This window comes from Micromys minutus, assembly GCF_963924665.1.
Source record: "Micromys minutus genome assembly, chromosome: 2".
NCBI lineage: Eukaryota > Metazoa > Chordata > Mammalia > Rodentia > Muridae > Micromys > Micromys minutus.
Genome location: NC_137971.1, coordinates 57,461,358 through 57,486,530, shown reverse-complemented (window position 1 = coordinate 57,486,530; position 25,173 = coordinate 57,461,358). Strand labels below are relative to the sequence as shown.

The following is a 25,173-nucleotide window of genomic DNA, read 5'->3' as shown; positions in this document are numbered from 1 at the left end:
TCAGATCTTGCACTGACAACACACAGGGGCACAGCAGCAGGGCTTGCAGCAGCTGGACTGGCAGCAGCAGGGCTTGCAGCAGCTGGACTGGCAGCAGCAGGGCTTGCAGCAGCTGGACTGGCAGCAGCAGGGCTTGCAGCAGCTGGACTGGCAGCAGCAGGGTTTGCAGCAGCTGGACTGGCAGCAGGAAGACCCACAGCCTGAGGAGCAACAGGGCTTACAGCAGCTGGACTGACAGCAGCAGGGCTTGCAACAGCTGGATTGACAACAACCTCCCTTGCAACCCCCACAGGAGCCACAGCCTCCACAGGAGCTACAGCCTCCCTTGCAGCCTCCACAGGAGCCACAGCCTCCACAGGAGCCACAGCCTCCCTTGCAGCCTCCACAGGAACCACAGCCTCCCTTACAGCCCCCACAGGAGCCACAGCCTCCCTTGCAACCTCCACAGGAGCCACAGCCTCCCTTGCAACCTCCACAGGAGCCACAGCCTCCCTTGCAGCCCCCACAGGAGCCACAGCCTCCCTTGCATCCACCACAGCTGGAACAGGAACAGGTGGGTACACAGCAGCACACGGGCTTACAGCAGCACACAGGCTTGCAGCAGCAGGAGCCACAGCCCCCACAGCAGGAGCCACAGCCCCCACAGCTGGAGCCACAGCCCCCACAGCTGGAGCCACAGCCTCCTGAACAGCCACAGCAGGTCATGGTTCTGGTGTGTGGTTGAGGATGGAGTAGGTGAGAGGAGAAGGTGGAGAGGAAGGTGTGCAGATGTGGAGCCTCCTGAGCCTGGGGTCTTTATATCCCCACCCAGGTCAGGTGTGAGGCTGCACATGGTCACTTCCCTGTTGTTGTTTGTGTCCTTTCCTGGCTGTGGCTTTGTTTCCTTTTCCCTCCCTGCTGCTCATTCCTCACCTACTGTGAGATTGTCTTGTGTTGACTGGGTCTCAAGTGCAGGTCTGTCACATGTACCACCAGTGATCTATATGTTCCTCAGATACTTCTCTGCAGCTTCTGCAGGGACACTTTGGAGAAGATGTCATTGGAGTGAACTTGGCCCTTGTCTTTGCCTGGATGTAGTCCTGTCTGTCCCCCTGTGAAGATCCTGCCTGTTTGTAGATGTTGAACAACCTCAGAGCAGGGCCCCATGAATACATAAATCAAACCTGGAAGGCAGAGGATGGCTTGTACTCCCTGCCTTGAGCAGGGAGGATGGAGAGCAGCTTACAGGCCCTCCCACACAATAGTTTTCACTCTTCCCTAGGCACACCCCCTTGCTGATGCAGAGCTCCTAGCCATATCTAGAGGCAGGCTGAGGTGTGTTCCAGGTCAGCTCAGCATGGTAGGAGGGATGGGGTCAGTGAGAAAACTGTAAGATGTCTAGTGCAGCTTAGAAGAATAACTCAACAGGAATAATTAGTCCACACTGGAAGGAACGGGGTGACCAAACATCAAAGATCTTGTTCCTCACACATCCATTCCAATGAGAACAGGTAAGCTGAAACCTACCTCTTCCTCTTCTCCATCACCATCATTGTCATCTGTGGTTCTGCTTCATAATCTGAGAAGGGGACTTTGACTTCTCGGGATTGAGTCTGCAAGGCCCCCTGCAGTCCTGATGGTGTGTGTGTTTGTGTGTGTGTGTGTGTGTGTGTGTGAGAGAGAGAGAGAGAGAGAGAGAGAGAGAGAGAGAGAGAGAGAGAGAGAGAGAGAGAGAGAGACCAGGAAAGGAGTCTTTGAAAGGTGGTTCTACCAGTCTGGTTAGATATTCCACAAGGAGACAACAGCGGGTCAGGAGCCTGGGGCAGGAGAAAGCTTTGTGTGTTTAGTTCTACCCCACTCCAGTTCTCCGCCATTCACCTTCTCAGGCTGTGGGAGAGGAAGAAGGCAATGCTGGAGGCTGCCCCTTGGACAAAACTTCTGGTAGGTTCCAAGCTGGAAGAATGCTTCCTTGCCATCTGGCTTATCATATAACTTCTCTCTGAGAGGACACTGGGAATAGAGGTGGGGAACCACTGTCTCTCAAAAAGAAAAGAAGGAAGGCAGGGGTGACTGGTGCTTGGAATTCCAGCAACTGAGGAGAGCCTGGGCATGTGCACCATTTCATAGTCTCCACTGGAGATTTTTGATCTTATGGGTCTTGCCAGAGACTCTCAGTGCGGGAGGGAGTTCTAGAACTTTCTGTTATGAGCTAGTCCCTGGAACAGCGGTGGACCCCAGCAGTCTAAGTCTGAGGACTTTGAGGACCTGCCCCATGGCATGCCTAGGGCTGGTGTTTTAGTAGGCAGGAGTAGTGCCTTTACCTGTTCAGGGGGTGGAGAGACTCAGTGCAAAGCTCTTAGGGCTTAAGTCTTTCTGGTCATCTTCAGTTTTCACCACCAGGGGGTGCTAAGTCACATGCTACTCTGAGTAAACCTGCTTACATTGAATCTGGTCTCATCTCCAGATTAGCCACTTTAAAAAAAAAAATGTGTCTCTGGGATTTTAGGTGCTAGTGTTCAATTATACTTAATAATTAGAGCAATAGTAATATAAAAGTAAGCATAAAAAACAGGGGTTGGAAGAGATTGACAGTAGAAACACCATCAAATCTAGAAGATAATATTATTTTATTGAATGATCTGAAAACCCACTCCATTGTAACCCAGTTCCAGGGAATCTGATGCTCTCTTCTGGCTTCCTTGGGCATGAGCATGCATGTGATGCACAAAAAAGACACATGTGTGGGCATGTGTGTGTACAAATAAAAATTAAACTGTAAGGAAAATTCTAGTTCTTTCCAGGACTAGGGGAATCTTAAATGTTTCACATGATCAGTGTGACTCCTCAGTTTATCAACATTTTTTCTTTGCAGACCCTAATCTTATAGTCTTTGTTATTACTTTAAAATGATTACAAATGTGCCAAGGCGCACACCTGGTAATCAGAGGACAACTCGAAGGAGTCTGTTCTCTCTTTCACCACATGGGTCTCAGGGATCAAACTCAGGTCATTAAACTGGGCAGGAAGTGCTCATACCCACTAAGACATCTTGCTGGCCTGTGGTATAGGATTTTTAAATGTATTGTTTGGTTCAGTTTCTGTGATAAAATACTGACCAAAGGCAAATTATGGTGGGAAGGAGAAGACCATGGAAGAATGTAGCCTACTTGCTTTCCTTGGCTTGCTAAGCTTCCCTCCTTCCTACCTTCCTTCCTTCCTACCTTTCTTCCTTCCTACCTTCCTTCCTAGCTTCCTTCCTTCCTAGCTTTCTTTCTAGCACCCTTTCCAGTTTCTTTCCTTCTTTTCTTCCTTCCTTTCTTCCTCTTCCTTCTTTTCCTGTCTGCACTGCATGTCCTATTTGCCAGGGAGTATATTTTCTGTAATTTAATTTTCTGAAAGACATTTTTATTTTATATGTGTGAGTGTTTTGCCTGCATGTATGTCTGTGTTCCACAGGTGTACACACCATGCAGAGACCAGAAGAGGATGAATCTCCTGCAACTGTAGTTTCAGACAGTTGTGGCCACTAAGTAGATTCTGGGAATCAAACCTGTACTTAAGAAGAGAAGGCAGTACTCTTAACTGTTGAGCTATCTCTTCAGCCCCTCATCTTGCTTTCTTATACAACCTAGGATTAGTTGCCCAGGGGTGGTATACTCACAGCAGGGTAGATCTTCCCACAACAAACTTTAATCAGGAAAAGACCCCACAGACTTGCTACAAGCCAATGTGATGGAGGTAATTCCTCAATTGAGGTTCTGTCTTCCCAGATGACTCTATCTTGTAGAATCAAACTGACAAAACCTCTATTGTATTGTTGGATTGCTATTGGAAAAACTTTATTTAGGGTGTTTGTATCTATATTACCAAGAACATTGGCCATAGTTTTCTTTCTGTGTGGTGACTTTATCTGGTTTTGTCAGGATAATCCTGGCTTAGTCAGAGAGGAGATGGCAGAATTCCCTTCCCTCCTATTTTAGGTGCAACTTTGAGAACATTGATTTTTAGGTATGGTAGAATCAGCAGGGAGGTTGTCTGGTCCTTAGACTTCATTGGGAGGGTTTGAAATGATGTGTTTAGGGTTTTTAAAAAATTCTTTTAGTTCAAATTTGTAGGTCAGGTATGTCTAGAAATTTGTCTATTTTTTTCTAGATTTTTCAAATTTTGTTTTATAATTCTTTCAAGTGATTTTCTAATGATCCTCTAGATTTTAGTGATATATGTGGTAGCATCTCTTATTTTGCCTCTAGTTTTATCAATTTGGGTCTTTTGGCTCATTTGGCTGTTAGTCTGTCAGCCCTTGAAGGTCCCTTTACCCTTTAAAGAATGATCTCTTTGCTTTACTGGTATTCTTACTTTTCTTCTTTTTTATTTTTTAGACTCTCTTTCATTAACCTTTGGTTCAGTATTTATCATTTTTCCATTTATTAGTTTTGGGCTAGGTTTGTTTTTGTTATCTTAACATTTTGGGGGCATCATTAGGTTACTTGAGATTACCTTAATTTTGTATTGTATAGACAGTCATAGCTACAAACTTCTGTCTTAGAGTTGTCTTTGTTGACCTTGGTCTGGTGGCATACTTAGGAGGCTGAGACAAATGAATCATAAGTTCCAGGTCCTCTTGGGTTATAAGGTGAGGTCAAAGCCAGTATAGGTAACTTTAAGAAAGCTTACCATTTGTACAGAAGCCCTGAGTTTGCCTCTCAAATCCCACATAGCAACTGACAATCACCAATTCCAGGGGATCTGATGCCCTCTTCCGGCCTCCAGGGGAACTGCATCCATGTGGTGCACATAAATACAGGTACATATACATAAAAATAATATGCTTTTTTTTTTTTTTTTAAGTTAAGGAGGGCTAGGGCTAGAGCTCAGTGGCAGACCCTGGTCTCAGTCTCTAGTACTAAAGAAAGGGGAAGGGGCACAGTTCAATTTGTTCTCTCAATGGCCCACCAATTGCTCAAAAGTATTTGGTATCTATAACCTACATGTTTTTGTTGTGTTCTATTTTTGTTTCTAATTTGATTCTTTACTAATTCTCACTGATTTTTTGGACTCAACTCATATTTTTAGGGAACGTTTACTAAGATCCTGAGAAGAATGTGCACACTGAGCTACAGATAGTACATTCTGCTGATGTTGGTTAGGTCTATTTGTTAAGAGAGTAATCCAGTGCAGTGTTTCCCACTGATTTGGGTGGAGGAAGGGATCTGGATAATCTGTGTACTGCTGAGTGTCACCTTCCATTATACCTAGCTCTACCTTCCATTATTATACCTAGCGCTATCTTCTCTTTACTCCAGCAGTACCTGCTTTTTGACATTTGCAACATTTGGTGCAATCCATTTACAACTGTTACATCTTCTTGGTAGATTATTCCCTACTTAGTATGCAGGGAGCATCTTCATTTATCTAATTTACCTTGAAATTTACTCTGCCAAGTTTGAGTCTAGTGATTCCTGATTGCTTTCAAAGTCCAGTCTGATGGATTACCACTTCACGAATTCTTTCACTTTCACTTTTATGTTTTTGCCACTGAGATGAGTTTTTCACAGGCAGCAAACAGGTGAGGCTTGTTTTTAAACCCAGTCATCAAGGAAGGAGGAGTTTCCCCTTCCTTCCTTCCTTCCTTCCTTCCTTCTTTCCTTTTTTCCCCTTTTTCTTTCAGACAAGGTCTCACAATGTATTTCTGGTGGGCCTGGAACTCACAGCTATGTCAAGTACCAGGATTAAAGGCATAAACCACCATGCCCAGCTCTTTTAATTCTTTAAAGAACACAATTGGCTATGTAGCTGGGTTGGTCTATAAGTTAAAATGTACCCCAGGCTGGCCTCACACTCAGAGTGGTCCACATGCTTCAAGGAGCTGAAGGTGCTGGGGTTACAAGTGTGCATTGTATAGACACACCTGCAGTTTCTAGTTACAGAGCTAAGACCTTATAATTTGGGCAGTAATTAAAAGTGCATATTCAATATTGTTATTTCATTTTCTTTCTGGTTGTTTTGAACATTTCCTGTTCTTTTCTTTAACCCTGACAGTTTACATAATTGAAGTAAGATTCCTTCCTAATTTTCTTTTCATTTTTAATTAAATTATGTGTATATGTGTGTCTCCATATAATATACATATACATACATACACATATACATCATATACATACACATATACATTACATAAACATACACACATACATTGTGTGTGTGTGTGTGTGTGTGTGTGTGTGTGTGTGTGTGTGAAATTTCTACAGAATCCAGAAGAGGGGTTTGGATTCCCTGGAGCTGCAGTTACAGGACACTTGTTATGGGTGCTGGGAACCTGGCTCTGGTTCTCTGCGGAGCAGTACATGCTCTCGACCACAGTGTTATCTCTGCCCTATCGCCCATTTCATTTCTGTGTGTTCTCTAGTGTGATTTTGTTTTCCATGAACAAGCCTATGGGGACCAGGGAGTGGAATGTGATGGTTTGTATATGCTTAGCCCAGGGAGTGGCACTAGTAGAAGGTGTGGCCTTGTTGGAGAAAGTGTGTCACTCTGGGGATGGGCTTGGAGACACTCCTCCTAGCTGCCTGAGGATGCTCAGTTGTTCCTGGTTTCCTCTGGATGAAGATGTATAGCTCTCAGCTCCTCCGGCACCATACCTGCCTGGATGCTGCCATGCTTCTGCCCTAATACTGGACTGAGGCCTTTTGGGGTGGTGCCATCCCTGGTCTGGTTGTTCTGGGTTCTATAAGAGAGAAGAATAAGTATAATAGGGCCCCAGACCTTAGTAGGACCCCAGGCCTTAGCATAACTGACTCCATAATTAAAGTATTATCCAGGCTCTAAAACTGAGCATGCAGATAGCACCACCTGCCAGAATAAAAACAAAGACGTAGTCATCAAAGTCCATAGTTTTGGGAAAGTCTCTAAATGTTCTAATCTTGAATTTTGGTTTCTGTAGTTCTGGTTCTGGATGTTTTTGTTAAATGAAGTATGTCAACCCAGAAAATAGTTTTTGTGCTTAAAAGCTCATCCTGAGAAAAGCTCGGGGCTACACTGGGATCCTGTATACTCATTGTAGTTGTTGACTGACTAATAAGGACTCTGTTGGCTTAAGCCTATGTATGATCAGTGTTCTCTGGTGGACACCCTACAACAGAGCAAGAAACTAGGAGGAGCAAGCTAGTAAGCAGCACCCCTCTCTACAGCCTCCTCATCAGCTCCTGCCTTCAGATTCCTTCCCTATTTGAGTTTCTGTCCTAATGCTGAACAGTGATAAGGAAGTGGAAGCCAAATAAACCTTTTCCCTATAAGTTGCTCTGGTCATGGCATTTCATCCCAGCAATGGTAACCTAACTAGGACTGAAGTTGGTACAAAAATAGTGGGGCATTGACATAAACTAGCCAGTACATTGACCATCACAGTCACCCCCACAAATGACCGCAGTGACCACTGTGACTGATGATCAAAGTGAACTCTGTGACTGACCATCACAATGGCCATCTCAACTGACCCAGAGTGACCATTGTGGCTGACTTTCATACTGAACACTATAACTGACCCCACAATGACCACTGTGGCTGACCATCAAAGAGAACACTACAATGACCACCACAGTGGCCATTCTTTTGACCTTCACAGTAAACACCACACTAACCACAATAATGACCACTATGGCTGAACATCACTGTGAGCATTACAACTGACCACCACAGTGACCACTATGATGGACCATCATGTTGACCCCTACACCACAATAGTGACCAGTGTAGCTAACCATCACACTAAAATCTACAGTTAACCACCACTGCAACTACTATTATTGACAATCACAACGAACACTACAACTGATCACCACCTAACCATTATGACTGGCCATCACAATGACCATTATGACTGACCCCCACATAGACCATTATGGCTATCACATGACCTACTATCTATCACTAACTATCACTCTTACTGGCCGTCACAGTGACTACTACAACCAAGCATCATCATAGTGACCACTATGCTGACCACCACAGTGAACATTACTTCAATACTGATTGGTACAGCTGGCCATTACAGGTGATCACAATAGTGACAGTGACCATCCCAGCTGACTGCTCAGCTGACCACTTCAGGGACCATCAGAATGAACACTAAAGCTGACCATCACAGTGACCAGATGACCATCACAACAAATACCACACCTGATCTCTTCAGATGACCACCTGTCTTCCAAGCCACATTCCCATTGCCCTCTCCCAGGGTCCCATGATTTCCAGGAGAGACTGGTCTATTCTTATGCAGCGTTAGGAGACCAAGGTTCAGAAGACACATGGCATTATCAAGCAGCTCAGCTAGCATGATGTGGAACTCAGAGCCACCCAGCTGCCCCTGGTATTCAGGTGACCAGGTGTCTGCCTGTCATTTCCACCCTGGGCAAACTCTGCTCTAAGAATCCTTACCTGTTCTCCTTCCCACCAATGCATCAACCGGCTGGCGCTGCCCTGGGCTCTTCCAACTGCCTGTAATGGTCTCTGGATTCAAACTACACAGCCTGCTGATGACCCGAGGCCCTAGACGGGCAGCTGTATGTGGGTGTGAGCAGTATCCCCAGCAAGGCAGGGCCTTTGCATTTGCCATTTCCTTTGCCAGGAAAGACCTATCCTCAATTTCCCTCATAACCTCTTGAAGCAGCCAACTCACTAGGGGATCTGCCAGAGGCAGTCTAGTAATAAGGGATCACCACACAGATGAGAGCTGCCTGTTATGACATGCCGAGGAAACTATCAGGTGCAGGGAGAAGTCATCTGAGGAGAGAACATCTGACCCAGCAGGATGAGTTCTAGTGAAACAACAAATGCAAAGGGTCCTGAGGCAGGTCCCTTGCCAGCATCTGAAGACTGCTCTGGCTCTGAACCAAAGGAGGGGAGGGGATGGCAGAAGCTCCTGACAGCAGTGCAGAGGTTCCAGGTTGTGCCCAGTGTAGGGTAGGGCATGAATGAAATGGAAGCTGGCATATGCCAATCTGATTCTAATTGCCGAATAACGGATGGCCCGGCCCTCATCAATTATTCATTAAGAAAATGCCTCACAGCTGGATCTTATGGAAGCATTTTCTCAATGGAGGGAGCCTCCTTAAATGGCTAGTTTACATCAAGTTGACATAAAACTAGCCAGGATACCTGGTACTCTGTCTACTGTCATTGGATCCAGTTTCTAAAGGATTACAAACTTCAAGAAAAGTCATATGGCTTTGTGTTTTGTATTGTTTGTGTTTCTGTGATGAGATCTGTGCATCTGTTGGGATGGATACTTCTTCCACTTAACTTTTTTTTTTTTTGTATTATTTGTTTTAATGTGGATGGCTGATGTCTGTGCACCATGTGTATGTCTGGTACCTGAAGAGGACAGAAGAGACCTTTGAATCTCCTGGGACAGTTGTAGACCCCATGAGGTTGCTGTGAATTGAGCCCAGGTCTTCCGGAAGAGCAGTTAGTGCTCTTAACCACTGAGCCATCTCTCCATCCCTCTTCCACTTTTAACTAAGAATGCTCTTAGCAGCATTCTCTTGAGGGCAGAACAAGCCTCTTCCTATTGACTATGGGGTCATATTTAAGTTCTTTCTAAATATCACATGTCCTCTCTTGTGCCTGCTTCAGCCAAAAAAAAAAAAAACAAAAAAAACAAAAACAAAAACAAAAACCACCTGTGTTTGCTTTAGCAACATGTTTTTTTTTTTCCTACCTGTCTGTCCCAGGAAACCATCATGACATAACTGTGTTTCCAAAGAAACCAGAAAATTTCACTTTAAAGCAGAGTCAGATGTTTATTAAAATTAGAAAGATGGGTGTACTGGCTGGTTTTGTGTGTCAACTTGACACAAGTTGGAGTTATCACAGAAAAAGGAGCCCCCCCCCCCCTTGAGGAAATGCCTCTATGTGATCCAGCTGTAAGACATTTTCTCAATTAGTGATCAAGGTAGAAGGACCCATTGTGGGTGGTGCCATCCCTGGGCTGGTAGTCCTGGGTTGGATAAGAAAGCAAGCTGAGCAAGCCAGGGAAAGCAATGTAGTAAGCAGCATCCCCCATGGCCTCTGCATCCACTCTTGCCTCCAGGTTTCTGCCCTGTGTGAGTTTCTGTCCTGACTTCCTTAGGTGATGAACAGCAATGTGGAAGTGTAAGCTGAATAAACCCTTTCTTCCCCAACTTGCTTCTTGGTCATGATGTTTGTGCAGGAATAGAAACTCTAAGACAACAGGCATGTAGGAAAATAAAGTGCACCCACATGTCAGGGAGATGGCTCAGCATGCAAAGCGCTTACTGCGTAAGGATGAGAAACTGAGTCTGAATCCCCAGAGTCCATAAAAAGCAGATACGGTAGTTTCTGGGGTCCAGGAAGTGCTTCACAAGCCACACAAACACTGACCTCAGTCACCCCAGGATAGTTTAGTGAGCATGCACACCAGGACTGACCCATCAGGGACAAGGTCCAGGGACCTGAACTATGGCTCCCAGTTAATGTTCCATAGGGATTTTAAAGCCCAAGATCTAGCAAATTATCTGTGCCAAATTATCCCACCCATCAGGATTTAGGGATGGGGGGATTTCCTTAGGAATTTGTCTGTTGTACACGTATCCTGCTCCCATTGGTTGGAGTATTGCACCGAAGTGACAGGGGACTTGCCTTGTCTAATATTCATGTCTTAACTTGACAACCAGGATGTACATGTCTTTTTTTTTTTTTTTTTTTTTTTGCTAAGCAGGATGTCAGTTCCCAGGGAGGTCTTGAGAACTTAAATTTTACTCAACCACTACTCAAAAAAGGAAGTCTTATTCCAAATAGTTTCTTATATCTCTTATGTTGGGGCCCATCCCAGAAATAGTTTATACCCTAAAAGCTTATCCACAGGTACAGAAAAAGTTGCTGGGTGGCTGGTTTGGGTCCAAGCTTACTGTGGGTAACTATACAAAACAATTCTACTGACTTCTCTCATCATTGGTTTCCACGGACACAGAGCATAATAAAATATGCAACCAACTTGGCATTAGAAAGGTTCCTAGTAACAGAAACATGAAAAAGTTTCCTTATAATGGCAGGCTAGCCAGGTAATAGCTACCCAGGTCTTAATATTTTACCTAGGCCTTAAGAGTAGTGAGCATCTGTGAGTTCTTCCTATGGTAAGATGTGAGGCGGAAACATGAGAATCCCCAAAATCTTACGGGCCATCAAGCCTGGCAAACATAAACACACAAGAGACTTTGTGTCAGATACGGCAGAAAAGAAAGACCAACGACCAGCACCCGAGGCTGCCCTCTGACTACCACATACCTGCTATGGTACATAAACCTGCAGTCACACACAAATATGGACACATAAAGATTTAAAACACACACATGAGCACACACACACACGTGATTGTAGGCTTCTCAAAAAGGAGTCATGATTTAGTAAAAAGTATTTTAAACATAGAGCTTAGGCATGAGAGTTAAGATTTGTTTCTTTATTTGTAAGAGTGCTTCAATCTGGCAGATAAGCACAGGCCAGGTACAGGGAGGATAGGAGGGGTGGCAATTGTGGGAGGGTACCAGCCTGGGGACTGAACAAGCTCAGTTAAGTCTTATGCCCTATGTGGAGGTGGAAACAGGCATCTCTTCCAAAGCAAATGGGTTATGGGATTTGAGAATGGGGTGACAATCAAGAGGTCTTCAGAATCTGGGACACCACAGCGATGACCCATAGTGTAGTTTTCATTTCAGAGAAGGATGAGTTCAGAACTGAGAGATGAGGTTTTGGCATGAAGCACGGGGTGGTTGCACATGATCCAGATGTGCTGGAGCCACTTGGAGTCTGTGGTCAGCCACTCAGATCTTACACTGGCAGCATACAGGCCCACAACAGCTGGACTCACAGCAGCAGGGTTTGCAACAGCTGGACTGGCAGCAGCAGGGCTTGCAGCAGCTGGATTGACAGCAGCAAGGCTTGCAACAGCTGGACTGGCAACAGCAGGGCTTGCAGCAGCTGGACTGGCAGCAAGATGACCCACAGCCTGAGGAGCAGCAAGGCTTGCAGCAGCTGGACTGACAGCAGCAAGGCTTGCAGCAGCTGGACTGACAGCAGCAAGGCTTGCAGCAGCTGGACTGACAGCAGCAAGGCTTGCAGCAGCTGGACTGACAGCAGCAAGGCTTGCAGCAGCTGGACTGACAGCAACAGGAGCCACAGCCTCCCTTGCAGCCTCCACAGGAGCCACAACCACCCTTGCAGCCCCCACAGGAGCCACAGCCTCCACAGGAGCCACAACCACCCTTGCAGCCCCCACAGGAGCCACAGCCCCCACAGGAGCCACAGCCACCCTTGCAGCCCCCACAGGAGCCACAGCCCCCACAGGAGCCACAGCCCCCACAGGAGCCACAGCCACCCTTGCAGCCCCCACAGGAGCTACAGCCTCCCTTGCAGCCCCCACAGGAGCCACAGCCTCCCTTGCAGCCCCCACAGGAGCCACAGCCTCCCTTGCATCCACCACAGCTGGAACAGGAACAGGTGGGTACACAGCAGCATACGGGCTTACAGCAGCACACAGGTTTGCAGCAGCAGGAGCCACAGCCCCCACAGCTGGAGCCACAGCCCCCACAGCTGGAGCCACAGCCTCCTGAACAGCCACAGCAGGTCATGGTTCTGGTGTTTGGTTGAGGATGGAGTAAGTGAGAGGAGAAGGTGGAGAGGAAGGTGTGCAGATGTGGAGCCTCCTGAGCCTGGGGTCTTTATATACCTGCCCAGGTCAGGTGTGAGTCTCACATGGTCGCTTCCTGGTTCCTGCTCATGCCCTTTCTCTGAAACTAGAGTTTGTTTGTTTGCTTGTTTTTTTTCCAGAGTCATGAGACTTTGGTAATTCCAATCAAACATACACTGTCCTAGGTTTCTAAGTTTAGCTCCTTCCCCATATTATCTTTTCCTGTTTTAGGTGAGCAGATTGGTTACATTATTTGTTATATTTAAAGATGGTCATATTTGATCACATGTCATGATGGATCAAGGTGTTTTTCAGAGATTAGAGAAAATTTTCTGCTTTCTCTTGTGAAAGTTCCCTTATTATTTAATTTTAATGTTTCAACATTATGAACAAAATTTAGTTAAATAAAAGTAGACTATTAGACAAAAAACAGTTAACCTAAAATCTATTCCTCAGAGTCAACACTTATGTTGCTGCACACACACGCACATGCACATATACATGTGCACTAACAATGCATACATATGTGTGTGAGGTGTCTGTCCATCTGCCCATGTGTACACATGCGGAATCTAGAGGTCAAGGGTGTTCCTCAACTTCTCTCCACCCTTCATTTTTGTAGACGGTAGTTCTCCCTAAGCCTAGAACTCACCGATTGGCTGTTTAGTTAGTAAGCCCCCAGGATTCACCTGTGTCTGCACTCCCCCATGTCAAAACTGCAGGTGTTCACTGCCATGACTTGTTTTATCTAATGGTGGAGAGCTGAATTTAGTTCCCATTGACCTATCTCCCAGTCCCATTTAAAACAAAACAAAAGGAGGGTGTCTCTCTGTGTTGACCTATTTTCCAGGGTCATCTGTTTTCCATCCTGGTGCCCACTTTCCTTACAAGTCCAGTGAGCACTGGCCTAGTGTGAGAACTATGGACACCTTATGAGTCCCTGCCATGCTCTGTGGCCTTCAGTCTTGGCTGGCAGCTGTCCTCCCTATGCATATGCTGTGCAGGTCTTCCAGTTGCTCCCAGCTCTCATCAGAGCAGATTGGGGGTAGGTGACTGCTTCTCTCTGGCCCCAATGGAGCTGCACTTGACCTTTAAAAAATACAGTACAATTCAGTATTTCTTTTAATATCTTTCTCTGAAGTGTGTGTATATGTGTGTCAGAGTATGTGAAGGTATGTGTGTGTAGGCAGGCATGCATGTGAGAGTGTATCTCTCTCTGTCTGTGTGTGTGTATGTATGTGTGTGCGTATGCACTTGTATACATGTGTGTAAGAAGCCAGAGAACAATCTTGGGTGTTATTGCTTAGATTCTTTTTCCTAACCAACTATGAAGGTTAACCTTAACTGTCAATTTGACCCAACCCATAATCACTTGGAAAGAAAGTCTCAGTAAATATCGTCTATCTTGGGCATGTTTATCAGGAATTGTCTTAATTAAGTTATCAATTCAATCCACTGAGGGCAGTACCATTCCCTAGGCAGCGGGTCCTGAATTATGTAAGAATATAGAAACAGGTATCAGAGAGATTGCTCAGTGGTTAAGAGCCTCTGCGGCTCAGTTATGGGAACCAAAGTTTGGTTCCCAACATTCATGGAGCTGGCCTGTAACTCCAGCTCCAGGGGATCTGACACCCTTCTCTAGCCTCTGGGTGCTGTATATACATTCACATGGGCACATTCATGTAGAGACACAAATAAATACAATTTAAAAATTCTTATAAAAATCAAAGAAGTCAACCTGAGCACAAGTAAGAAAGCAGGTATGGAGGAGTTAATTTCTCTCTGTTCTTGACTGTGGTTGTGATGTGACTGGTTGTTGCAAGCACTTGTCCCTGTGACCTTTCTATAGTGACAGACTGTAACCTGGAGTTCTGAACTAAAATAAACATTTTCTCTGCTAAATCACTTGTCAAGGTATTTTATCACAATAACACATATGTAACTAGGACAAAGTCTTATGCTAGCCTAGAACTTGCCACATGACAAGTTCCTACTTGGCTAAGGTGTCTGGGCAATAAGCCCCAGGAATGTGCTTGCCTCTCTTTCTCTGTCATGCCTGTTTTTTTTTTTAAAGATTTATTTATGTATTTATTATATATGAGTACACTATTGCTGTTTTCAGACACACCAGAAGAGAGCATCAGATCTCATTACAGATCGTTGTGAGTCACCATGTGGTTGCTGGGATTTGAACTCAGGACCTCTAAAAGAGCAGTCAGTGCTCTTAACCACTGAGCCATCTCTCCAGCTTCATGCCCAGTTTTTTGTTTTTGTCTTTTAAACATGAATTCTGGGGATTAAACTTGGGCTCTCATTCTTACAGCCCAAGCACTCTACTGGCTGAGCCATCCCCTAGCTCCCAAATTTTATTCTTTTATCATTAACAGTATGTAAATATTTTCAGCTTTAATAATTTATTATTGATAACTGTGAAGTTTTAGGATTATTGTCAAATTTGAGGACATGCCATTTACAACTTGCATTATTCAGAAGACACAAATTCAGGTTCTGTGCTTTCCCACGCTTGTGGCCTGAGTAGAACTCTGCAGAACACACTGTATCATGAGCACCCTGTGGCTGTCTGCCCACTTATATGCCACAACACTGGGTACCTTATCATCAGTGGCAGAAATTCTTTTGAAAGACTGGTTCTGGAGGAAGGGTTTAGCTGGTAAAATGCTTACACAAACAGAAGGCCCAGAGTTGGAACACCAGATCTCACACACAAAGCTGGGAACCAAGCTCTTTGAAGGCAGAGATGGGAGGATCCCTGGGGTCCATTGCCCAGTCAGTTTAGTTGAATTTGTGGACTCTAAGCCAGTAAGAGGCCCTATCTCAAAAGCAAAGTGGATGGTTCCTATGAAAGCCCTCTGGCCTCCACACGTATGGACATATATGTTTAGCTCACCCTGTAGGGCAGACCCTGGGCTTTAAACTTTTACCCACTGTGTTCTTATCTCCAAAGTTGAAGTTGTCTGTTGGTCCCCATGGCCTCCCTCTCCTGTTCCTCCTCCCAGGACTCTAGCTGACAACTTTAGCAACACCTGTATCTTCCTGGTGCACATCTGCTCTCTCAGGACTTGTCTTGCTCTCCCTGATGCTGAACTGGTCCCAGGTGTGCTTTGGGTTGACTTTGCAGGGTGTTGGGTTGAAAGGTCCTGATGGAGGAGTGCAGGCCCTGCTTCTCCTCGAGGCATGGGTGGCTGGTAAGATAGAGGATGTGCTTCTCACATTAGTTATTTTTCTCATTGCTGTAACAGAAGTAACGTGAGGGAGGAGGAGTTTACTTTGGTTCACCCTTTGAAGAAACTGTCCATCTTTATGATAGGGAAGCCCTGGCGGCAGGAACTTGAGGAAGCTGGTCACGCCCCATCCAGGAAGTCAGATGAATGCTGTGCCCAGCTGGCTTTCTCCCTTCTACCTTTTTTATTTGGTTTGGGACCCTTAGCTCATGGGATGGTGGGTCTTCCCTTCTCAGATAAGCCCTCACAAAGTGGCCTCAGACACACCAGAAGTATGCCAAAATCCAGTACTAAAAGCTCAGCAACAATACCTCAGCTCCAAGCTGAGAATTTGTGACCCCAAGTATGTCCTTGTCTTCTCTGGACAGGCAGATGCACCCTCCAAACCTATCCTGGTTCCAAGAACCTGGTGTGGAAGCTCTGGAGTCCATTACTTGCCATGCCTGTGCTTGAAGTGTCTAGAGAAAGAAGCTGCAGAGAAGCTCTGCTGGGCATTACCACTGGCTCTGTCTGCTTCCATCCTCGGCCTTTTGGCCTGAAGAACAGCTTGCTTTCTGGAGAGGAGGCAATGGGACCTATATCAAAGGCTGACATGGTCACAGACACACATGTGTACACACATGCATATATACACAGAGGTACACATACATACATGTACATACACCCATACATGCATTCATTTATACACATGCCTGGCCCTTTCTGGCATATGAGTGTCCTAACTGAAGCCTGAAAAGGAGTGACTGAGTAAGCCTCACCTGTTTCTCCTGGAAATGGTCAGAGAAGGCCTGGCCATTTCCAGGAAGAAGATTCTTTCAGTCTTAACCAAGGAAAACATAAATTTCCTCATGAGTTTCTTGTTGTTGTTAGAGTTGTTTATTACCATGTGTGTTTATAAGTGTATTCTATGTATATATGTCACAGTGCATGTGAGGATGACAGAGGGCAGCTTTCTGGAGTTGATTCTTTCCACCACATTGGCCTTGAGGGCCACCAACTCAGGTGATCAGGCTTGACGGCAGGTGCCTTTACCCACGGAGCTATCTCATCAGCCTCGTTATGGGTTTTATTAAGACTCCACAGGATAAATTTGAAATAAGCCGGAAATCACTTGCTGAAACAATTAACGTGTTTGTGATATATATGCATAACATCACCCAGGGCAGTGACCTGAGTCATTTTTCAATCCCCTCCCTGTTCTTTTGCCCAGTGTAAACTGACCCTGAAAGCTATAACAGAGAGAGTCCCCATGATGGATAGCCCAGACCCTCCCAACATGGCTGAGACTCTAGAGGATGAGGCAGCCAGTCCAGGCACTCGTTAGGGACCGCCCCCAACACACACATAGGGCAGTGATGGGGAAAGGAGGGTTTTCCACAGTGTGTTGCCAAAAGGGAGTGAAGGAAGAACTCAAGAGGGGTTAAAGGAGATCTGGTTTGGAATTGGTTGAGTTTCTGGGTGCAACATCTGATCCTGTTCTTCATCTGTCCGGTCACCTGGGCATATCGGCCGCCATCACATGAGAACTGGCGTCATGTAACCCCTGGCATTGGCTAAGCAGACCCTGCTCTACAGTTGCAGGCCCTCTGTCTTCTCTGAACAACTCAGGAGGTGCAGCCCTGATCGGCCATCAGCACCCAAGAAGATCCTTTGTTTTCTAGAAGCTTCCATTCACAGAAAATCAAGTCTGTGGCTTTGGACAAAAGAAGAAATTTTAGGATGAGTTCATATGAAGCAGAGTTAATTTTATTTTTAAAAGATTTGTAGCATAAACTTAAGTGTGGGAATTAATAGACAGTGAGGCATTTGGGGAGAGAATAGCACGCACAAGAGCATGGGGAAAGGCTTCTGTAGGGCAGAGCTCACGTCATCATCTTTACAATGTCAAAGATAAGATTTCTTTGGGTTTTGAAGTTCTTAACTTTAGAAGCTTGCTGATGACCTTGGAATGGGTCCTCAAGGTGCTCCTGATAGGGTGTGGCTGTGAAGGACCACTGGAGGTTGTAAAAGGTAGTGCAGAACTTAGGTTGTTTTCTGTAAAGAAAGACAGTAGTCTTTTTGAGATTTTCAGAAAACACCTGGAAAAGAGGTAAAGCCACACCCCAGTCACATATGCTCAGCCTCATAAACTGGGTTTACTGGTATTTTAATATTCTAATTTGAAGGTATCTCTAGGTAAAAAGAACTTCTGTTTCTAAGGCAGGCCAGGGTCCCATCCTGTTTTCATGATGTGCCCTGGATTCAGGAGGCCCATGGGAGGAGATGCCTGAGAGAGGAGGGGTATGAAGACAATGAATTTAAAAAAGACTAAGAAAAGAATAGTGTTGAGAACAGACTGTGGGAAGAGAGTGTTTATTAACTCTGGGAATTGCGGGCCCTGAAGGTAGGTGGTGTGAGCAGCTCTCACGAGACCGCATGAAGAAGGCAGAATGCATACAGAGGATCCCAGAAACAGAAGTGATGGCAGGAAAAAAAATAAACCAAAATGGCAGCTCGATGCCTTTAGGAACATAAGGTCTGATGATGAGTGGTGGGGATATTGCACTCACACGTCCCAGAATGCTGGTTCCCGTTTCAACAGTGCCATTTCCACTGCACTCCAGGTATCAGCAGGACAGAGAGATGGGCATTGGTCTTTGTCAACTAGGGGCATATGTTAGAGCCTCAGATCTTGCACTGGCAGCACACAGGGACATAGCAGCTGGACTGGCAGCAGGAGGATCCACAGCTTGAAGAGCAGCAGGACTTACAGCAGCTGGACTGATAGCAACAAGACTTGTAGCCCCCACAGCTGGAGCCACAGCATCCTGAACAGCCACAGCAGGTCATGGTTCTGGAGTTTGGTTGAGGATGGAGTAGGTGAGAGGAGAAGGTGGAGAGGAAGGTGTGCAGATGTGAGCCTCCAGAGCCTGGGCCTTCATATTCCTGCCCAGGTCAGGTGGGAGACTGCACATGGTCGCCTCCTGATTTTGTGTCACCTTTTAAGAGAAAAAATTGAAAGTATTTTGAAGAATTTTAAAGCAAACATAGCATTCATGAAGAACTTTTGGTCATGTTTCCCATTTCCCTAGTTTCTCCTGTCACCTTCTCTGTGGGCTGAGTTATAGCCATTTTCCAGAGACAGAAGCAGAGACCCAGGGCCTCTGATCATCACCCTGTCATGACCCAGTAAGTCCCTGAGCAAACTGAGTGTGCTATAACATGTGGAGCAAGGGACAGGAGCCCCAATGGGGCATGTAGGCAGGAAGAGCTAAGGGAGACAAAGCAGGTATCCTCTGATCCAGTATTCATTCCTGGCTAGATGCCTGGTGGTTCAGCCTTTGTGCTAGGTATGTGTCTAGGTGTATGAAGGAGGAAGCCACCACACGAGGGAGTATATTGTTTCTTTGATGGCCCCAAAATGTTGTCACTGTGCCAAGAAGCTTCATGTACAATCTCCCATTGGCTAATGTGAAGCCAAGTGTTTCTTCAAGGGCTCAGTTTCTCCTTTGTTCAAGGGCTCAGGTCTGTGAGCTGGCTTCCATGTAGGTTGGAGTGCTGTGTTCACTAGGCCCTCAGCCTTCTGAAGGAAGTCCCAAGAAGCAGCCTGTTTCTCTCTCAATCTAACAGTCTCCATGAGGGCCCTGTGGAGTCCCTACATTGGGACCCAGGACCACCCCTCTAACACCCTTGCCCTATTCTACCTTTGATCTCTGCTGCCCTGGTTCCTGTTATCCTGTGACAACAGTGTGATCTATGGGAAATGGTGAGCCCATAGCTGTTGAGGATGCTAGTCCCTTGTGGACCAGTCTATACTGTGGGAGGGAAAGGTAAGTTCTGTGCACTTCCATCTGGGGAGGAAAGTCTTACAGGACAGAGTGCCAAATGGGACTGTTGTTCCCTTTAGTATAGGACACCTTCATGGGGATGAATCCAATTTTGCAGTTCTCCACAGCCACCCGAATGGCCTTTAGATGCATTCCCCACACTTCCCATATGCTTGCCAGTGAACACTGGGAATCCTACTCCATTCCTTTGAAGGAAAGTAAAGCTCCTCCTAGGCCCACCTTAAACTGGGCCATCTCTCCAGCCTACCATGTGAGTTCTTATGTGATGTGTATATGACATGTATTTTTAGTTCTCTTTGGTAAACACCCAAGAGTTGATCACCAGGTCATAAAGTTATGTTTTGAACTTATCACTTGAAAGGAGCCAGACTGACTTTTAAAGTGGCTGCCTGGCTTTTCATTCTCACGCGTAAGGCTCTGACTGAAAGACCCCCCTCCTGCTTTAGCTGCAGTAATGCCATTTTGTGCTAGGCCCAGAGCAGGCAGGGATAAAAAAATAATACTGAAACAAAAGTGAGCCAGAGGACAGCCCAGTCTCTGTCAGAACAAAAATATCTGCAGTTGACCACCTGGACCAAAGCAAGGACGAAAAACAACTCCTTGTCCCAAAGGAGGGGCCAAGGCCGCCCTCCTCTTCTGAGAACTTGGGTCTGTAAGGCTGTGCAGGCTAGGTCGGGGTCCCAGGTGGCCAGATACCGGTGGGCGGCCAGCTAGCAATAGACAAAGAACAGAAGACATTCAGACAAGCCCAGCTTTCAGATAAGCTGCAGCCCCCGACTAGAACCAAGAGTTGTGTCCTTGGAGCCATATGTCTGCCATAGTTCCCACACTTAGATAAGCCCAAGGCAACTATTCTCAGGAGCTGCAGCCCCAGCTGGTATCAGGAGCTGTTTCCTTGGAGCCATGTCCTTGGGCTCACTCCCTGGCCACATTTAAACTAACCAATTAAAGCCCTGTTCCTATGCTTCTGCTTCTGTACCTTGCTTCTGCCCCCCAAGCCCTATAAAAAGGAGACTGCCCCTTTGTCCGGCGCACAAGTCCTCTGAGAGACTGTGTGCCCACAGGTACCTGTGTAAATAAACCTCTTGCTACTTGCATCCGAAGTGAGTGGTCTCGCTGTTCCTTGGGACGGGTCTCTTCAGACGGAAGATACCCTCCGGGGGTCTTTCACTGACTTCTCCTTAACTACACTTGGCCTCTTTTTCTTTGGCAAGCAGTCATCTGAAGAGCTGAGAACTAGCCTCTAGCTGTGGTTTTTATTTGCATTGCTCTAATGACTGATAGTTTTGGGTATCTGTATGAACTACTGTTGCTGTGGTAACACATCATGACCAAGGCAACTTATAGAAGGAACACTATTTGGGTTCACAGTTCCAGAGGGATGAGAGTCTATCAAGATGGAAAGGCAAGGTAGACTGGAGCAGAAAGCCAAGTGCTCACATCTTGAACCACAAGCAGTAAGCAGGGAGCAAACTAGGATTGAGACTTTGAAACCTCAGTTGGTCAGGAGGTAGAACCAGGCAGATCTCTATGAGTCTGAGGCTAGCCTAGTACACAGAGTGACATCCAGGATTACCTGGATAAAAAGCAAAGCAAACCAAATGAAACAACAAAACAAACAAAAACACTCCCACAAACTAACAAACCTAGAAGCACTCCAGCTCAGTGGCAGACTTCTGTAGATTGTCCTGAAGCAGTTTGTATTTTAATGTTAATTCCACTTAAACACGGACGCTGGGCTGAACCCTCCCATTTTAATTAGTAAAACAAAGGAAAGCCAGTGACTGGGCGGGGCAAGGGAAATAGAGAGGGCTGAGAGGTGGGAAGAAGGTCAGAGAACTGGTCATAGGTCCTGCCAACGTGGAGCTTCCCAAGGACCAGCTGGGCCCAGGTGGGATTTATTGGTGTTAAAAAGCTATGAATAATAAAGATTTTATAGGTCTAATATCTCATATTGAAGGGCAGTTTGTATCTTTGTCTATTTGATGCAATCTTGTTGTGTAGTGGGCTTGTGGATTGAGTTGAATATATAAGCCTGTATGAAAGCTATCGAGCTGTAGAGATGTGTTTGTGGGATTTTGGGGTAGAGAAACACCCTGGGACAGAGGCAGAGAGTAGGCGGTAGAAAACCACCAGGGAAGGGAGTTGAGCTGTGGTGGCGGCTCAGATCAGGAGCCAGAGGAGTGTGCGGCTCCGAACTGAATGCCTGAGGAGTGAGACCTCAGGGCCAACAGAGAGATAAATGGTTGTTATTTTTTTAATATTTACTACAACATACTTCTTCCAGCAAAGTCACACCTCCTAACCCTCCAAAAACAGTGCCATCAAATGAGGACCAAACATTCAGACATCTAAGCCCACAGACTGCCACAAAACCTCCCCAAATCTCACTCTCCACTTGTTTCCTCTGTGACACAGTTTCATGCTTGCTTCCCTTAGCCTCTCAGCAAAGAAGATGATCTCAGTCACACTTTATGTCCTGGGTTTGACCCTCACTCTGGTACAACATGACCACACAGACCAATTAGACCCCTTCTTCAACATGCTCTTACACAAAGGACCCTGTCCACTGGTAGACTCACCTTTAGTGGTGCAAACCAGCACCCTGATCCTGTTCTGATGCCTTTCACACTTAGGAACTGTGACTCCTCCATACATTCACTCAATCATGTGCATCACACATTATGGCAACATGTTTTATGCATGGTGATAGCTTGGCATGGGTGGCATTCACATATTAGGGAAGGGGAGCCAGGGAAAGTGATCGCTTTAACAATGAGACAACACTCTGAGACTGAGGATAGTGGGGAGAGGATTTATTTAATAGATCTTGGGTACATTTCAGAACATCACAGACTCATCGTGATGTTGGCAAAGCCTGCTTAAATGTAGTAGGGAATGTGAGAATGACAGGATAAAGAATCTTGGGACTAAGTTACAACCTGAACCTGTCAGGGAAGCATCAGGGCAGTGATTTGTTCCTTCTCATCAAAGGCTGGAGAAGGAAGCTTTGAACCTGAGTAGGAAAATCATTATCGCGCAGTTTCCCAAGAAGGTGGGCTTCAGAAGTAAGGGAATAGTAAAGGTACTTCTTGGAAAGTCTCAGATCTTACACTGGCAGCACACAGGAGCACAGCAGCTGGACTGGCAGCAGCAGGGCTTGCAGCAGCTGGACTGACAGCAGGAAGACCCACAGCCTGAAGAGCAGCAGGGTTTGCAGCAGCTAGACTGACAACAGCAGGGCTTGCAGCAGCTAGACTGACAGCAGCAGGACTTGCAGCAGCTAGACTGACAACAGCAGGGCTTGCAGCAGCTAGACTGACAGCAGCAGGGCTTGCAGCAGCTAGACTGACAACAGCAGGGCTTGCAGCAGCTAGACTGACAGCAGCAGGGCTTGCAGCAGCTTGACTGACAGCAGCAGGGCTTGCAGCATCCACAGGAACCACAGCCCCCACAGGAGCCACAGCCCCCACAGGAGCCACAGCCTCCCTTGCAGCCCCCACAGGAGCCACAGCCCCCACAGGAGCCACAGCCTCCCTTGCAGCCTCCACAGGAACCACAGCCCCCACAGGAGCTACAACCTCCCTTGCAGCCCCCACAGGAGCCACAGCCTCCCTTGCAGCCCCCACAGGAGCCACAGCCTCCCTTGCAACCCCCACAGGAACCACAGCCTCCCTTGCAACCCCCACAGGAGCCACAGCCTCCTTTGCAGCCCCCACAGGAACCACAACCTCCCTTGCAGCCTCCACAGGAACCACAACCTCCCTTGCAGCCTCCACAGGAACCACAACCTCCCTTGCAGCCCCCACAGGAACCACAACCTCCTTTGCAGCCTCCACAGGAACCACAGCCCCCACAGCTGGAGCAGGAACAGGTGGGTACACAGCAGCACACAGGCTTACAGCAGCAGGAGCCGCAGCCTCCACAGCTGGAGCCACAGCCTCCACAGCTGGAGCCACAGCCTCCTGAACAGCCACAGCAAGTCATGGTTCTGGTATTGGTTTGAGGGACGAGTAGGTCAGAGGATTAGGTGGAGAGGGAAGATGTGGAGGCTCCTGAGCCTGGGGCTTTTATATCCCTGCATGGGTCAAGTGGGAAGCTGCATGTGGCCACTTCCTAGTTCCTGTTTGTGCCATTTCCTCCAGGGAAATCTTGTTTGTTTTCATTTCACATTGCTCTACTTTGCCACTCTTGATAAAATTTCCTGGAAATGACCTCCAAAATGGAAGCTCATGTGTTTCCATTTCTGAATGTGAGGGGGCATGAGGCTGGGCTATGATTTAGGATTTCTCAGACTTCCTTTGGCAGAAGGCAACCCAGGACCCCAGGTGCCATGTTGTACAGATAATGCCTGGGCTGTGAACTCCCAGTATCCACCCCTGCTGAGGACAGCACCTCCACTTGGATGCTGGCAGACTGTCTCACCCCAGGATGGAATGCTGTCCTTGTACTCCAAGCTCACATTTCCTCCCAGGTGGAGGAGCTGAACACACCATGGCCACCCAGACACATGCTTCCATGTGTGTCTCTGTCATCCCAGCCCTCTTCATTCAGCTGTCACTCTCTTGACAGGAGGGGTATGGAGAGGGACATGCCTGTTCTACTTCTGAGACCTGTGCAGGTGGAGGACATAGGGAGGCCATGGTCTTGGGGATTTGTATAAACAAATGACCAAATCCTAGGCTAATGAAACAACAGAATTATATTCTTCCCCATTCCTGGAGGCCAGAAGTGAGGTGTCAAGGTGTCGATAATGCTATATTTCAAGTCTTCTGGTTTCTGGTGGTTCCAGGCTTCCCTTGGTATCTCTTTGTGTCTTGGTTAGGGTTCTTGTTGCTATGAGAAGACACCATGACCACAGCAAGTCTTATAAAGAAAAATATTTAACTGGGGCTGGCTTATAGTTCAGTGGTTTAGTCCATCATTGTCATGGCAGGAAACATAGTGGTATGTGGGCTGATATGATGCTGAAGAAGGAGCTAAGAGTTCTACATCTTGATTTGCAGGAAGCAGCAGGTGACTATGTCACACTGGTCAGACCTGAGCATATATAAAATCTCACAGCTCACCTCCAGCCTGGCACCCTTTCCCCAACAAAACCAGACCCACCCCTGAAGGTCACACCTCCTAATAGTGCCACTCGTATGGGCCAAGCATTTAAACACACAAGTCTATGGGGGGCACCTATTCAACCACCATACTTTGGTTATGGCTGCATCCCTCCAATCTCTGACACATGTTTTCTGCATCTTGTCACCTAGGGCTCTGGTCTTTGGACCACCTCACTTTCTTCACTGGTACAAACATCCTAATTTTAATAGGATCTCTGCTGGGTAAATGTCAGGTCTAATTTTATGCTAACTTGACACAAAGGAGCTAACCCCAGTTGAAAAATGCCTTCATGAGATCCAGTTGTAGGGCATTT

General features: G+C 46.5%; 1 protein-coding gene across 1 annotated transcript; it reads right to left on the bottom strand.

Moving 5' to 3' along the window:
- On the bottom strand, nt 1-23,735 carry LOC308417608 (uncharacterized protein; the record flags this gene model as incomplete). The annotated part of the gene is made up of 4 exons (XM_080912968.1): nt 1-709; nt 1,507-1,558; nt 11,825-12,582; nt 23,641-23,735. The coding sequence occupies 4 exons, from the start codon at nt 23,733-23,735 to the stop codon at nt 1-3; spliced, it is 1,614 nt and encodes a 537-aa protein (XP_080769094.1).
- Between the last annotated feature and the right edge of the window lie 1,438 nt (nt 23,736-25,173).